This window comes from Aspergillus niger, assembly GCF_000002855.4.
Source record: "Aspergillus niger supercontig An10".
Classification (NCBI taxonomy): Eukaryota; Fungi; Ascomycota; class Eurotiomycetes; order Eurotiales; family Aspergillaceae; genus Aspergillus; species Aspergillus niger.
The window spans coordinates 245749-260207 of NT_166537.1; the positions used below are offsets into that span (position 1 = coordinate 245749).

At 47.4% G+C, this 14459-nt stretch overlaps 7 protein-coding genes and 1 non-coding gene across 8 annotated transcripts; 5 read left to right on the forward strand and 3 right to left on the reverse strand.

The window, feature by feature from the left end:
• Positions 1-102: 102 nt before the first annotated feature.
• An10g00960 (uncharacterized protein) lies at positions 103-2889 on the reverse strand (the record flags this gene model as incomplete). Its single annotated transcript, XM_059749973.1, has 7 exons — positions 103-183; positions 296-418; positions 484-513; positions 576-635; positions 685-939; positions 997-1396; positions 1451-2889. 7 exons carry the CDS (start codon positions 2887-2889, stop codon positions 103-105), a joined length of 2388 nt encoding a protein of 795 aa, XP_059601513.1.
• A 915-nt stretch (positions 2890-3804) lies between these two features.
• On the reverse strand, positions 3805-4660 carry An10g00970 (uncharacterized protein; the record flags this gene model as incomplete). Its single annotated transcript, XM_059749974.1, has 4 exons — positions 3805-3965; positions 4026-4178; positions 4237-4319; positions 4398-4660. 4 exons carry the CDS (start codon positions 4658-4660, stop codon positions 3805-3807), a joined length of 660 nt encoding a protein of 219 aa, XP_059601514.1.
• A 109-nt stretch (positions 4661-4769) lies between these two features.
• An10g00980 (hypothetical protein) lies at positions 4770-5914 on the forward strand (the record flags this gene model as incomplete). The annotated part of the gene is made up of 4 exons (XM_059749975.1): positions 4770-4858; positions 4937-5104; positions 5394-5503; positions 5775-5914. The coding sequence occupies 4 exons, from the start codon at positions 4770-4772 to the stop codon at positions 5912-5914; spliced, it is 507 nt and encodes a 168-aa protein (XP_059601515.1).
• A 1515-nt stretch (positions 5915-7429) lies between these two features.
• On the forward strand, positions 7430-7502 carry tRNA-Thr (AGT). The gene has a single exon. It is a non-coding gene; the product is annotated as a tRNA-Thr (tRNA).
• A 1405-nt stretch (positions 7503-8907) lies between these two features.
• An10g01000 (uncharacterized protein) lies at positions 8908-9835 on the forward strand (the record flags this gene model as incomplete). The annotated part of the gene is made up of 4 exons (XM_001402453.1): positions 8908-9007; positions 9054-9294; positions 9343-9614; positions 9672-9835. The coding sequence occupies 4 exons, from the start codon at positions 8908-8910 to the stop codon at positions 9833-9835; spliced, it is 777 nt and encodes a 258-aa protein (XP_001402490.1).
• Positions 9836-10275: 440 nt separating this feature from the next.
• Positions 10276-11288, reverse strand: An10g01010 (uncharacterized protein; the record flags this gene model as incomplete). The annotated part of the gene is made up of 3 exons (XM_001402454.1): positions 10276-10728; positions 10785-11204; positions 11256-11288. 3 exons carry the CDS (start codon positions 11286-11288, stop codon positions 10276-10278), a joined length of 906 nt encoding a protein of 301 aa, XP_001402491.1.
• A 399-nt stretch (positions 11289-11687) lies between these two features.
• An10g01020 (uncharacterized protein) lies at positions 11688-13597 on the forward strand (the record flags this gene model as incomplete). The annotated part of the gene is made up of 3 exons (XM_059749976.1): positions 11688-12367; positions 12412-12502; positions 12551-13597. The coding sequence occupies 3 exons, from the start codon at positions 11688-11690 to the stop codon at positions 13595-13597; spliced, it is 1818 nt and encodes a 605-aa protein (XP_059601516.1).
• Positions 13598-13647: 50 nt separating this feature from the next.
• Positions 13648-14113, forward strand: An10g01030 (uncharacterized protein; the record flags this gene model as incomplete). Its single annotated transcript, XM_059749977.1, has 2 exons — positions 13648-13806; positions 13868-14113. 2 exons carry the CDS (start codon positions 13648-13650, stop codon positions 14111-14113), a joined length of 405 nt encoding a protein of 134 aa, XP_059601517.1.
• Between the last annotated feature and the right edge of the window lie 346 nt (positions 14114-14459).

Genomic DNA, 14459 nt, shown 5'->3' on the forward strand with positions numbered 1-14459 from the left:
CGACATTCTTCAGTGATAAGGAGGACAAATAATGTATCGTCCACATCTACCCCCACCAACCGACAACAGCAAATCTCAGCAGCGTGACCAACGATAATACCTCTAGCCCTCGCAATCCTTCTTCTTGTTCTTCATAGCCCTCCTCGCACGTATTTCAGACCATATCTGTGATAATCGGATGTTCTGCTAACGCATTAGCACGGTATAATAACGAAGCAAAAGGAAGAGAACAGAAAAAAAGAGCAATTGTAGATTGGGGCAATGAAGTAGAGTTCCAAGATAACCAGTAACTAACCTGATCAGAAACCTTCCACAAGGCATAGGTCAAAAAAAGCGATGCAGCACCAAAAACGATATACCAGCGCCAGTCAGGGTTGTTTTGCAGCGCGTTTACGTTCATGCCGAATAGGCTCTGTTGCTATCAGCCGGGCAAAAAAGGAAGGAAAGAGCATATACTTAGGAGCAGAAATAGTGGGTACTTACCGATGCAAACATCAATGGTAAGAAAATAAACTATTTCTGTCAGCCACCAAAGCAAACGCAAAATAAACGATTGGAGACGAGGCGCTACTCACAGTAATGAGACTGATGCGTCTCATGAAAACTGTTTCTTCAACGGAAAGCCTAGCAAATTCCTGATACTGTCAGGTCCATTCAAGTAGTTTAAGAATCTAATTCCCTTACCATCTGACGAAGATCCCGCACCCGCTCGTGCTGCTTATCCAGTCGATCATTGATAGTTGACTTGAAGAATTTAAGATCCTCTTCTGAGTCCCCCAAACAAGAAAGGTGGCGTTCATCCACCCTGCGATACTCATCAATTGCCTTCTGTATGCCCTTGGTCTGATCCTGAAGGGCCTTCTGGATGGTGGCCAAGTAACGTGAATCATCAGCTAGGTTAGTAATAAGAACAGCGGTACTTGTATCATTACCAGTGCACTAGTGGTCAGAGCTGTCAACGTAGGATGCAAATCTGAGGCAAGGGCTGCGACTTACATGACCCATTACATGTGTCTCAATTTCATCGCAGACTAGAGACCATTCCTTCAATAGTTCAATAATGTATTGTTGGAGGAATTTGTCCTCGCCTCTAGGCATCTGGCCGTGAGAGATGGTACTACTGTAGAAGACGGGTCGTTCGTCGCCACTCTTATCCGGAAATCGTGACCTTGTCCACGATATACACCAGCATTTATGACTTGTTATACCCTCAGAGTGGAATGGGCTATGTCTTTTAAAGAATCCTTCATCCGGGTTGGGGAATTCGGCCGATAAAACACAAGTTACTTCGGAGAGCTTGCTGTCGATGTGTACGCGGCTGTATGCGTAAGATTCCACATTATGGTACAGACCATGTTGCAACGAGGCTATCCAATTTTGCTTTCTGTTGTGTAGCCTATCAATGCTTCCTGTTAGCATCTGTAGAAGGTGTTGGTATGGTAGTATTTACCAGAGATGTTGAAGCATATCACTTCGCTCGATAAGACATCCTTCTGGCGTTACAGCCTCCGCTCGGTGGAAGTCAAAGACAAGGATGTTGTTCTTCATTTCTAAAAGCTCAAACGACACATCTCGATACGTTTTTTCAAAATCACTGTCATCGTTACAGTCTCGTAAGAGGCTAAACCAGTCCGCTTTCTCCTTGAAGGGGTCCACTTTGGCACGCCATCGAAGGAAAAGCTTCACTATAGGTAGCAGTCGTTTCTCTTTTGCCAAGGCGAGCGGAGTCAAGCCACGGCTGTCGGTTTTCTCTAGAGGGGACGTATCCGCTTTTGTTGGGGTTCTGACAGTATCCGCGGGGAGCTTGGGCACTTTGGCGACTAGAACCTTTTCGAGAAGATTCTCCATATCACCGATATTGGGGATGTCAAGGATTATATGCAAGACTGTCTCATTATGAGGACCGTGGCATCTAATCAATGGGTAGCCGTTGATAACAAGCCACTCCAGAAGGTCAGATTGAGCGCTCGTCGCAAGTAGCCTCAGAGTAACATCATCCGTATCCCACAGTAATTCAGCGATTTTGTGGCTTCCGGCCTCTACCGCCCGCCATAGCGGCGTTTTTCCATCTCTGTCTGGCACGACTATGTCGACATCTTCGATTGTGAGGAGAATTTCGACGATTGAAGTCTTCTTCAGTTGTACAGCACGCGACAGCAAGGTGAAGCCAAAAACATCAGGCTCCTTCAATAAGGACGTGCTCACGAGGTCGGGTGGCACTTGTGACCACGGCAGCCTCCCCCCTAACAGCTGTCTTACTTTCACGGTATTACTTCCCTTCCAAATAAGTGGAAGAATGCCGAAATCATCATTCTCAAATGAGTAAGGCTGGCTTTGTGGAGAATATTGGAGAAAATAATGGCACGGTGTCCAGCCTTGGTTGTCCTTGTCATCAGAGAATTCGGAACAACTTAGTAGCTCAAACAATTTTTTTCGGCCGAATTGCGCTGCCCAGGACAAGGGCGATCGTCCGTTTTTGTCACATTGGTAGGGGTCAGCTCCAGCTTCGATCAATTTGTCCACAGCCCATTTATTTCCAGCCTCTGCTGCATGAGACACTGGAGTACGACCGTCTTCATCCTGCTTATTCAACTCATCCTTCTTAAGGCCCTTCAGTAGCGATACCCATTTCTGGCGTTCCTCCCTGCCTTCCGTCAAGAAAGAAATGGGTTCCGCTGGCAATAAGCGCGCTGCGTAATGAAGCGGTGTCATACCATTCTCATCTTTTGTTGTTGAATAGAACTCACGATCTCGCCCAAAGCGATCGGCCAGAGTGCAGTAAAATTCGCCTAGGGCCTTTGATGAATATACTCCCCTGGTATCCTCACCGTTAGAGGGAATAAACAGGACCTCTGGCACATCTGGGAACTTCTCAGAAGCGTCCTTCATTTTTGCTTGCTTCTTCCGAATATTGACAAATTTCGAAGCTATTCAGTACGAATAATAGCAAATAACGGGTGCTAACAGAGACCTTGGGGCGATTTTAAGCATCGGTGGAATAGTACATAGTAAAGCGAGCCGCAAGGCTGCGTGGCTAAGCCAGCAGCACCAGTGCATCGCCTCATGCTAAAGTCGTGGTTTAGTTCGATTTGATGTGTTATTGGGTGGGGTGGATAACACTCCGTTGAGAGGTCCCCTTTTCTGTAACTAGCGACAGCATACTGATTGAACCGTACCTTAATAGGGATAACATATTTTGTCTAATGGGTGAAAAGCTTGGGTTGTTCTAACATCTCATTAATTCGATGTTTCGATCATTCGCTCGGCCCTTTCATCGGATGCGGACAATGTCAGCCCGGTTGACAATTATCCGATAGACGAAAACGTGGCGATGCTCGCAAAGGTCGGTTGGCATCATGCAGCAACCCCGCTTGACGTGGCAATCTCGTTAAGCTATCGAGATGGTAATCCTGGACACATATTAGGAAGAGATATGGGATGTTTAAAACCAATCAACTTGCCTGTTGTATTTCTTGGATGCTTATTATTAAAATTGAAATATCTTGGGGTGACCAGGTCCCTCGTAAATAATGTTGTATCGGTTTCCCATAGTCCTCGGGAGCTCAGGCCCCAGTGGCATACACACCAGCAGGCTTTCACAAGAGGAGCTTTTGGTCTCTCCCACATATTATAATGTGGGTTTTCTGCTCTAAATTCAGCCATGTAGCACCAAAACACAAAAATAAAATCAGCATTCGATGCTATTTAAATATAATAATACATAGACGAAGGTAATAGTCACTGCACTATCCTAACAATCCCCCATATCCAGCTGGGGTCCACGGTAAGCTAGTTATGGTATATCTAGCTAGAGAAAGAGAACTCAGGAATGTTAATGGTGGTAACAGTCCAGGTCTTGCCACCATCGCTGGTGGACATGTCGCCAGTGACACCGCTACCCTTGGCGAGGGTGTTGATGTAGTCAGGGTCAGCCACATCGAGGATAATCTTGGTGTCGGTCCAAGCTAAATAGCGATTTCATTAGCCGGGCGAACATACTTCGGTAATATCCTTGGCTAACTTACAGTGAGCACCGACAGTGCCGCAGTTGTCCTCGGCACACTCAACAGCGCTTCCCCAGCCCTGGGCCTTGCCATCGCTAGTGGAGAGAGTGGAGACAGTCTTGCCGTTGATCAAAACGGTCTGGGTGTAGTTGCCGGTTGAGTCATCGAATTTGTCTGTAGATCGCGATATTTAGCTGTGAGACAGCAAAGATCGGGTGTAAATGTTACGTACAGTGCATGGTGACCTTGTCGCCCTTAGTGCCGTCCGCCTGGCCATCACCGTAGATGGGCTCCTGGGAAGTGGCTGTGGAATGACTGGATCAGTATCTTGTTTTGTTGGTTGTGAGATTTCGTGATCACTAACCGCTAGTCTCCTTAAGAGTGTAGGCGTACATGGTCCAGTCGCTCTGCTGCCAGTTGTCGGCGATAGACTGGATCAGGTCACCATTGGAAGTGCCCATACCAACCCACAGGGAGGTGATGGCATCGGAGGAGCCGCCGCTGGGGCCGTTGGGGAGGACAAGAGTCGAGGTAGCTTCACGGATGAAGGAGTTGTCGGAGACAGGACCAGTGCTGAAGGCAGGACCCATGGCAGCGTTCACGCCGGTGGCGCCGAGAGCAGCAAGAGCTGCGAGAATCTGGTTGCGGGTGTACATTCTGATGAGTTTGTGTGTGGTAGTTGCGAGGGAATGCGAGAGTTCGTGTGGTGTTGTTGTTTTGGTAGACGGACCGCGAGGACGAGGTACCTTTTATAAGTTCTACACAATGAGGAAGCAACTTTCCTGCAGCTTTAATCCCCTCATCAATTATAAGAGTTCATTGTCTGATGTTTTGGGGAAATATCCACCAGTGGGGTTTCGGTCTCCGGGAGAAATGCCCTAGCTGAGAAAGTTTGGCTCTTGCGCGCTTCATTGCACGAATGAGGTGTGCAGACACGGATACGACACTCTCCTAGTATCCAGAAGCCAAGTACGGAGTCAATCTACATGGATCCCTCTGACAAGGCTACTGCCGCAGACTCCTACCTCAACTTCCCGTCCTGACCCACTTGGTGGGTATCCATTTCCGATTCCCGACACAATTCAGGGAAAGCTCTCAAGGTCAGTTACACCTAACAAACAGTTCTAGGCAGAATGAGAAGTTCCCTGGCGCTGGACTAATCCATCAAATGGCTTCGAAGTTGCCATCCTTCCTCCAGTATCTAACGCATGAATGCACGAGTATCCAAAGGGTTAGATACTGACTGAATTTGGCGGTAAATGTCGCCATAAGCTTTCCATAATGACCCGGTAGCTTAAAATTAGTCCAAGAGCTTACCATAGGAGTTATTCAAACTTAATAACCGCAGTCAACATCCTAAGGCCAAACGGCTATTCTGGTTTGCTACAGGCAAGTGCAACGATGGACTCTCCCCGATGCCCATATGGCTAGCCGTTCTCCACTTATGGGCCCTGCTCTTGGCGCCCTACAAGAAACCCTGGAACAGCCCCTATGCAGGGGTCCTCCATTTTCGGCTTCAACGGACTGACCTTGTTTCAGTAGTATTAGATTGGTTAATCCTCCGCCAATAGGAGTTTATGGCCCCTTCTTACCACTACCATATCCAGTAAGGTACGGACTCCGTGTCTCATTGAAGATCCTTAGTCATACTCAACAACCACCACCCACGAGGTTGCCGTAGGAGAATTCGGTGCGAGTCATGGGAACTTCGGCATCCATTTTGGGTAAGGTGTACGAAAGAATAATATACCAAATAAGATTGGCTTTCAGTTGACGGGCGTGATGTGAAGGCTAGGCTTCTATGCCATGGGGATGACCCACCTTGCCTTAGAGTTCATATATTCAAGGCGTCCATAACATGGGGAGCTTTAGCCATGTCGTTCCCTTCTGACGTGATTGCAGAAAATTAAAGTAATTAAATTGGTTGTGGTACCTTTACATTATGCAAAGCAACAATGTTAAGAATCATTAGTGAACCTCAATATATATATTCCGTCAACATCCACGGTTTCTTGTATCTTGAATGGCGGATTCTGAGTGAACGCATCTATCAACGATATTCGTCTCGTAAAGGGTACTGCAATATTATTTGTGCTGAGCGGATAAAAGCCTCACTTGCTCGAACCATTCCAGACATAATACTTTCAGGCAGCACAATTATGTTGGAGAACATGGTGGGCTACGATGATTCTATTCGTCGCATAGCTGTGGAGCCACGGGGCTTGTCATTCTATATTGCAAGGTGAATTGGTGTATAACCCTTAATGCCAAAGGGTTATCGTGGGCTCCATGGGTCCTAATTTGTCATATTCCATCTAGAACATCCAGAAACCTGAAAATTGCTCCGCGGAGATGTGTTTGTACTCCTTTTCAATCCGCTTAAGATGCAGTTAAGGCAGAATATGGGATTATACTGTGCAGTTTGTGATTATTGCACCCAATGTCTACAACTATGTAGCCTACTATATCTCTCAGAACCAAGATTCTGCTGCGTCATTGCTTGCCTGAAGAACGGACAATATGCGGTGGACAATATCTTCGTACGAGCAGCATCACTGAAAGCTTTAGATCATCCCAGCAATTATTTGAAATAAATACCGTCATAGCTCCCGGGAGATGAATGGTTGCGTGTGCGAGCTTGTGAAGTTCGCAATGATGCCAGTACTTAGACATGAGGCCTTTCAATTATATATACTATTTCAGGTTATCAGCTAAGCGCTGATGACCACTGCTTGTATCATCCCAATATATTGGCATATAGCATATTATGTGCAACACCAACTCATATCTGCAATATATATACCGTATGATTACATGGAAGATGCCAAACGCGTACAACATCACCCTACCGACTTGCTGAGAACTAGAGAACGAAGCCATTTAAGCAGTTAGTTAGCGGTCGGAATATACTATCAAGTGTGCTGCCGAATGCGATGAAGGCTGTAAAGGCGTCGACTTTGTTACTATTGTAGGTCATCGTTTCTACGTAATATTTTCAGTCACGTGGTATAATAGCTGTAAGGACTATGAACATTATTATGCTGCAGCTGCTTAAGCTAGAGAAGACATAGCACAAGCGATCAGCATGGGAGTTGGATTTGTCATGATACATATCGAGATCGATCTCCTTGAAAACCTTAATCCACAATGAACTAGGAGATCTGTCATATGAGATGCTAGTGTAGAGGTTTGTCGGTCTGACTAGATGAGACCAATAATACATGTTATCGCTCGCATATTTTGGTCACTATTATCCCATTATTGATGCACTCTGAGAGGTGCCGCCGAAAGATAGAAGCCGCATGGGCGTACTCATCATAATTTCATGCCTTAGTTGAAGGCGAAAACATGCAATCACTGCCAATCCCGCAATCGAAAGAACCTTTGCATTGTAATGCCTTTTTGTAAACCAAATCAACCAATCAGCTCGCATGGCTTAGTTGGTAAAGCGCATGACTAGTAATCATGAGATCCTCGGTTCGAATCCGAGTGTGAGCATTTTTGTCTTTTCCGCCGCCGTCATGGCGGGAAACTTTTTGGGCAAAGTGACTGCTCAAGGCACAACACTTCATAGTGCTATCACATAAAATAACGTTGGCTAAGTACGTAGAAAGCAATATCGTGAAGGCAGTAAATGATGAGCTGGTAAGGTCTGCTCAGCCAGCCCCTCTTAAGTAGTATTCAAGGGATAGATCAATGTCATTTGATTGGCCAGCTACGTAATTAACGAATCAGGTGTCAGATTTAGTTATAAGGTTTTATACATAAACAATATGAGATTGAACAGTACGGACGGTCACTAGTACTACTGGAAGAAGAGACATGTCCGCAGCACATAACTAGTCACTTCTTCTGTCCGAATAACAAGCGGACGCCTCGTCGAAAACAAAGACACATTCCAAGACGGAGCTAGGGAGTCGAAGAAACATGGTGAAAAACATGAGGGATGATCGTATAGATCGACTACCTTGCGGAATACCCGAATAGCACCCCGGTGTATGATGCGATCAATTTCGACAACATTGTGCAGGTGGACAGCAGCGGTGAGATACAACTAGAGAGGTAAAGAGATGCAGCCGGATTCGGAATTGATTGATCTGTCACATATCATATCTTAACGATGGACATGCTCGCGACCGTGGACTGAGGAGCTCTGGAACGAGGCCTCTCGGCCGCTATATAACCTTAGTGGGACGTAAGGTTTTTGAATGCAATAGGTACAGAACCTCTTTATCCTATTCATGCTGGACGTGACTAGCAGAGTTGGATGCAGTTCTCTTGCGGCAAGTTAGCATACCCCGATTGAGTACATCACTTATCTTGCCATGTAGCTTGTAAGGAGAACCTATCTTATTGGCCTTGAGTATACGCACAAGTAATTTCAATGCAGTATTGATAAAATTTGCGTAGCATATCTCCAAGTGGTAGAGAATGTGGAAATCTCGAGCGTTGGCCAGGTCTCGGTGTACCGACACATGTGATATGGTCAATTGTGAGTGAAAAGCAATACGATCTGCGCAAGTTAATGAAATGTCCCCCCGAGGTCATATGCAAAGCATATGCTCTATTTATTCAACTTCGGGGGAGTCTGCAATTTCTATGCCACAGTTACCAACCAGGGTTGCGCTGTTGCATATCCATGTCGGAAAAAGTGAACATAAGACCCACAACAGGGTGCCACTGGAATGCAAGCAAAGCATGCCTCCCCCCTCATCGAACCTCACAAAGCCGCAGACCAAAGTTACACTGCATCCATTATTGGAGCGCGCGAACCAATAATGTGAAAGGTATTTGTTGCCGGCGGTCTTCAGCCCTCGCTGGCACGTATTTAAATCCTCTCGAGACCGATATCCGTCCGTTTAGCAAAAGGCACACAACAGATCCCTGGAAACAAGCTAGCACAATGAAAGCCAGTCTACTTTCTGCCGTCTCTTCTTTTACCCTGGCTTTGGCCACGGGTTCAACCAAGCTGCTTCCATGGTCACCCCCGGGGCACGGCGATGGTATGTCTGACTTCTCCAGTTAGTGACGAAAGCTAAAGAGAGACAGTGCGAGGTCCTTGCCCAATGCTGAATACCCTTGCGAACCATGGCCTTCTACCACACAATGGCAAAGATATTTCTCAGGAGGTCATTACCGAGGTCCTGAACAACACGCTGAATCTTGCAGACGGTCTCTCCGCGTTTCTATTCGAAGAGGCCATGACAACAGTTGAAGACCCCAAAGCCACTACCTTCTCCCTGAGCGACCTCAATTGCCCTGGCATTCTAGAGCACGATGGCAGTTTGAGGTATTTGCCACTCCAAAAACACCGGGGAAATCAAGCTGACCTGCTTAGTCGCCAGGACACCTACTTCGGAAACAACCATGAGTTCAACCAGACAATATTCGACCAGACGAAGTCGTACTGGACAACGCCTCTTATCGATATGTACCAAGCAGCTGAAGCACACGAAGCACGGTTGAACACTTCCAAGGCCACCAATCCTACCTTCAATCTTTCGGAAACCGGATTAACGTTCAGTTTCGGAGAGACTGCCGCGTACATGATTGTATTTGAGGACACTAATCTCGGCTACGCTAACAGATCTTGGGTCGAATACTTCTTCGGTGAGTGGACTTGATTGAACCTGGCTTGAGCGCACCACTGATATGTTGACAACGTAGAAAACGAGCGCCTACCCCAAGAGCTTGGATGGACCAAGCGACCATTCATCACCACGGGCCAGGTCCTTGTCGACATGACAACCTGGGTTATAAACTCCACTATCGGAGTCACACCGGAGGAGCAAGCTGAGATGCAAGATTTTGGTAAGAAAATCACGGGATAAGGAGGGCATGAACGGAGTTTTCTTCCCAGTGCCGGCAATTTAGCAACTTCGAAAGGAAGTAGCTTACGGTTTCTCTAAAGCAATTGGTTTAGGGGAAAGGGGAGGTGTTGTGATCAATCATCGATTAAGGGAGAGTACACCGGTGTCAACCATATGCTCGAGATGAACGACCCCCCTTGATATGATGATAGCCATGCTCGGACAAACTATAACCTCTGCACATGTATCTAGGAGCGATTGGTGAATAGTATTCTGCAATACTAATTCATTGGCATGTTTGCACCTGTAAACGAGCAAGCTATTGGGTCAATCCCTAGTTATCATAGTTGTAAATGTTGTACTATCTCATCCTATGCCACTTCCTTAATTGACGTCTTCTCGACACTATCAATCTAGCTATCCGTATTGCACATTGCAAGCCAGGTCCACATGAGTAAAGGCTACGCTCCAACCACCCGCTCAACAGTCTCCCTCACACTCTCCGTCTCCAGCCCCAACAATCCATTCGCGAGTTTCTGATCCTTGACGTAATTCGTCTTCAAGCCAGTGGAACTTCCAAAAGCAGTTGCTCGAACCAGCGCAAACGCACCACTGAAATCACCCGCCCCCAGCTTCTCACGCCCTTCAGCAACCTGCTCCTCCGTCGTAGTCTCCGTCACTGTCCACTGTGAGCCTGTAATATCCTCGAGCGTCTTCAAGACTTCGTTCTGGGTAGTCTCAACAGACGCAATATATAGAAAGCGATTCTTCGTCTCTTCCGGCCGCAAGACGACCGATAAAACCGCCTTGCCGAGCTGTTTCTCATTCGTCAAGGTAAACGATGTGGCACCGCCGTCCCAGATCACTGCCGATTTGGTCTTGATGTCAAAGCCAAGGAATCCAGATTCGAGACCCTAACATATCAATCAGTCATAACGTATCAGGTTTGTGGTAAGAGAAAACTGCTCACCCAGTCAAACAACCCGGACGTAGCAATCGCAGTCCAACTCAACCCCTTTTCCTCTTTCGCCTTCAGGTAATTGATTATATCTCTCTTCTGCTGGAACAGAGGGAGTAGCTGGATGACAGCATCGTCTTCACTGCTGGTCGAGAACTCGGATGGAATGAATCGCTTCACGCCTGCCTCGATAGCAGCATCGATGAACTTCTTTTGCTCAGTAAAGGCCGTCCCACCAACTGCGGAGATGAGCACATCTTGACCACGAAGAAGAGACTCAAGGCTGGAGGGTGAAAAGTCGGTCTTATGGACAATAACGCCTGTTGGAAATTCAATGGTGTTCGATGATTCCTCGCGGGACAGGACGGTAACGGTGATGTTTGCATCCGAGCTCAATGCTTTGAGGATGATTTGACCGATCAATCCGGTCGCCTGCGTTGGTTAATTGGTTGTTCGAAAGGAAAGTAGACACGAGCGACATACCCCGATGATAGTGACTTTAGTTGGGATGGCCATTTCGGTGAGTAAATGTGGAAGATGTGGTATGTATCGATCGTTTACTCAAAGCTGTTGTGAATCTTGCTCCTAGAATCAAGGGAGGTTGACCTCTATTTATACTTGCCTTTGAGGCAATGAATCTACTTGATGATCAGTGTATACACACCTATACACTATCCTGAACCCTAACTTGAGACTAGCCCCTACGGCTCAACGATTAGTGCTTACATCTCATCAACCACCTTGTAAGCGGATGATTCATCATGATTAGAAATACGGACCGCGCTCCGCAGTCCGCCCTACCCAATCAGTTCTTGCTCTTCATTCTTGCACCCTTCTCACTCACCTCTGTCCTGCTCAATACGGCCTATGTTGCGGTATTTCTGCTAATCTTGATTGTGCAATCAATGAACCAGAATGCTACGCCGGACAATCGCATCCGGGAGATCCTGCCTCGAATGCAGTCGCCGAAAGATCAAATGTGATAGGTCATTGCCTTGTTCCTATTGTGTAAAGATCAAAGCGGCATGTGTTTATCCGCCGATGAGTAGGCGCTCTCGAAGCCCGGATTCAGCGAATGCCGAGGTCACGAATCGGCTTGATAGAATCGAGGAAGCGCTACGAGTGCTAGGCGAGGATTTGGGTCAAATCAGAGATATACTACAGATTGTTAAGCCTTCGGCCACAATCAGGACCCCGAGTAGTGGTGAAGTTCTCCCGTCGAGGCCGGGTAATAGACGGTTGGATGATAGAAACCGTATTGATATTGGCCATCCATTGGAAAGTGAACGAGAGCGACCGCGTCGTGCCGTTAACACTTCTGATGACGCAAGATGGCCAGCCGAACAGCAGCATCCATCACCTGTCACTGTATCCATACTGTGGCATTGGTATTTGGATACCGTCGATCCCGTACTGAAGGTATCCCATACGCCTAGTGTTCAGAAAGACGTTATGCTAGTTATCAAAGAAGAGACCTTTGGGGACGTGGCAAAACAATGTTTGCTCTTCGCGATCTTCTACGCTTCAATAATTAGTATGCCATCTACCACCTGCCTGGACAAGCTCGGTGAAGACAAGCCAACGCTATTGGAACGGTTAGATAGCCTGCCCTTAAACCCAACCCTGGCTAACAATACAGATACCGCAACGATGTCGAGCGCGCATTGGCACGAGTAGACCTTTCGGGCTGCTCAGACATGACCCTTCTACAAGCCCTTACCTTATATCTTGTAAGCGAACTAGTCCTCTACTTCAACTCCACCTAACACCCTTTCTAGACCTGCGCGCGATTGGACAGCCGCAGCTCAGTCAAAGCCTACCTCTTTACAGCCATCAACATGGCATACCGGCTAAACATCCACCGTGATGGCACGCTGCAGAACAGTTCAGTATTGGAGACAGAAATACGTCGTCACATCTGGTGGCAGCTCGTCACCCTTGACCTTCGAACCGCGGAAGACCACAACACAACCCCCTATATCCTCGAACCATCCTTCACCACACAGCTTCCCTCCATCGTCGTTGACGCAGACCTCCCAACCCCAAGCACATCCACAGCCACTACATCCAGCACGTTCTTCCGACTGCTTCATTTCGAACTCAGCTCCTTCACTCGACGTATCATATTCTCGGAAACCTTCAACCAAGCAAACGATTACCCAACGTTGTCCCCGATACAGAAGCACCAAGCCATCAACGCCTTCCGCCAATCCCTCGAAAGCCGATATTTCTCTCACTGTAGTTCCATCAACGCCCTAGAGTTCATAACAGCGGCAACTGTTCAACTCTTCCTTGTGAAAATGAAATTATCCGTGTGTAAACCCGGACACAATTTTCGGCCTATTTGTGTAGAGGTTCTTCAGCGAGCATTAGCTCTGAGGGAGCATGAGCTGGGACAAAAGTGGCTTTGGTTGGTTCAGAGGGATATCGAGTGGGGGATGTTGGAGTTGTTGCTAAACGATCTGTGTGCAGAGGAGATGAATGAAGGAAGAGACGAGGCGTGGAGGGTTGTGGAGCAGGCATATGGATATTGGAAGGGAGATGAAACTACACGGGGGACTATTAAGTGGAACATTATTGAGGATCTAAGGACTCGAGCGTTGAATGTTCAGGCTAACGAGGGCGAGGTCTCTATGAATGATGTGCCGAATGGGCCTGAGCCGGTACTGTACACGGACTGCCAAGTGCCGGTGGAGGAGCTTGCTGAAGGTACTGGAACTGTGGAACTGCCAGGTGATGGGACTGTGTGCGAGTGGAGTATGGAGGCGTTTGAGCAGTATTTTCGGGCGCTGGGTGCCGGGAACGATATGTCGAATGTGCTTTAAAGCTGTCTGTCAGCTTGTACAGACGAGTGCATTTCTAGATGGGGCCAGATATGATTTGGGCGTGTAATGGCGACGTCTATTGTGAGATGAAATACATGATTTCATTCGGCGCAACATGCGCTGCTTTACTCTGGACTTATCAAAATGAGGTGCTCCCTATCTCAGCGAGGGGGACAGGGACTGCCCTTTCGGCTTGCATTAATTGGGTTGTGGATTTCTGGCTGCGGTTGTTCATGCGTGAAGCGCTGAATAAGACTGCTTCGAAGATAGTATTTTGCTTTGGGGGGTGTTTGCATTGCGACTTCTATTGTTATGTTTTTGTTTTATCCAGAGACTGCGCAGCGGTCGCTTGAAAAGCTTGATCTGTTGTTCAAGCCGAACCGGCGTAAGCTGATTTGTTTGGACTGGGAGGCTTGTCAGAAAGGGTCATTGCTGCATCGTGATTTGGAGGGCGTGAAGGCGGCACGGCAGCTGGAGTTGGCACTGGCCATGAAAGAGATTGGGAAGGCAGTGTGAGTTGGGCAGATTTAACTTCGCACTTACCATACTTAGTGTACTACTACTAGTAGTCTTGAGGGGACCGTGCCCAAACAAGCCTACGGAACTCATGACTCGTGCGCGTATGGCAAAAAGGAGCACAATGATCGATCGCTGTTAAGACGGCAGAAGGATCAGGACGGACCGCATCTTCAGTAAACATTGCGCTTATACACAGCCCCTGCCATTTGAAATAGTCACACTGAAAGTAAGCTTCCTCGGCGTCCCACTAGACGGACACGGACCTATAAATAAACGTAGGCTGCTGCACGATGATGCATTCTTCTGACAATGTCCTATCAACATCCCAGTAGTATTATCCCGG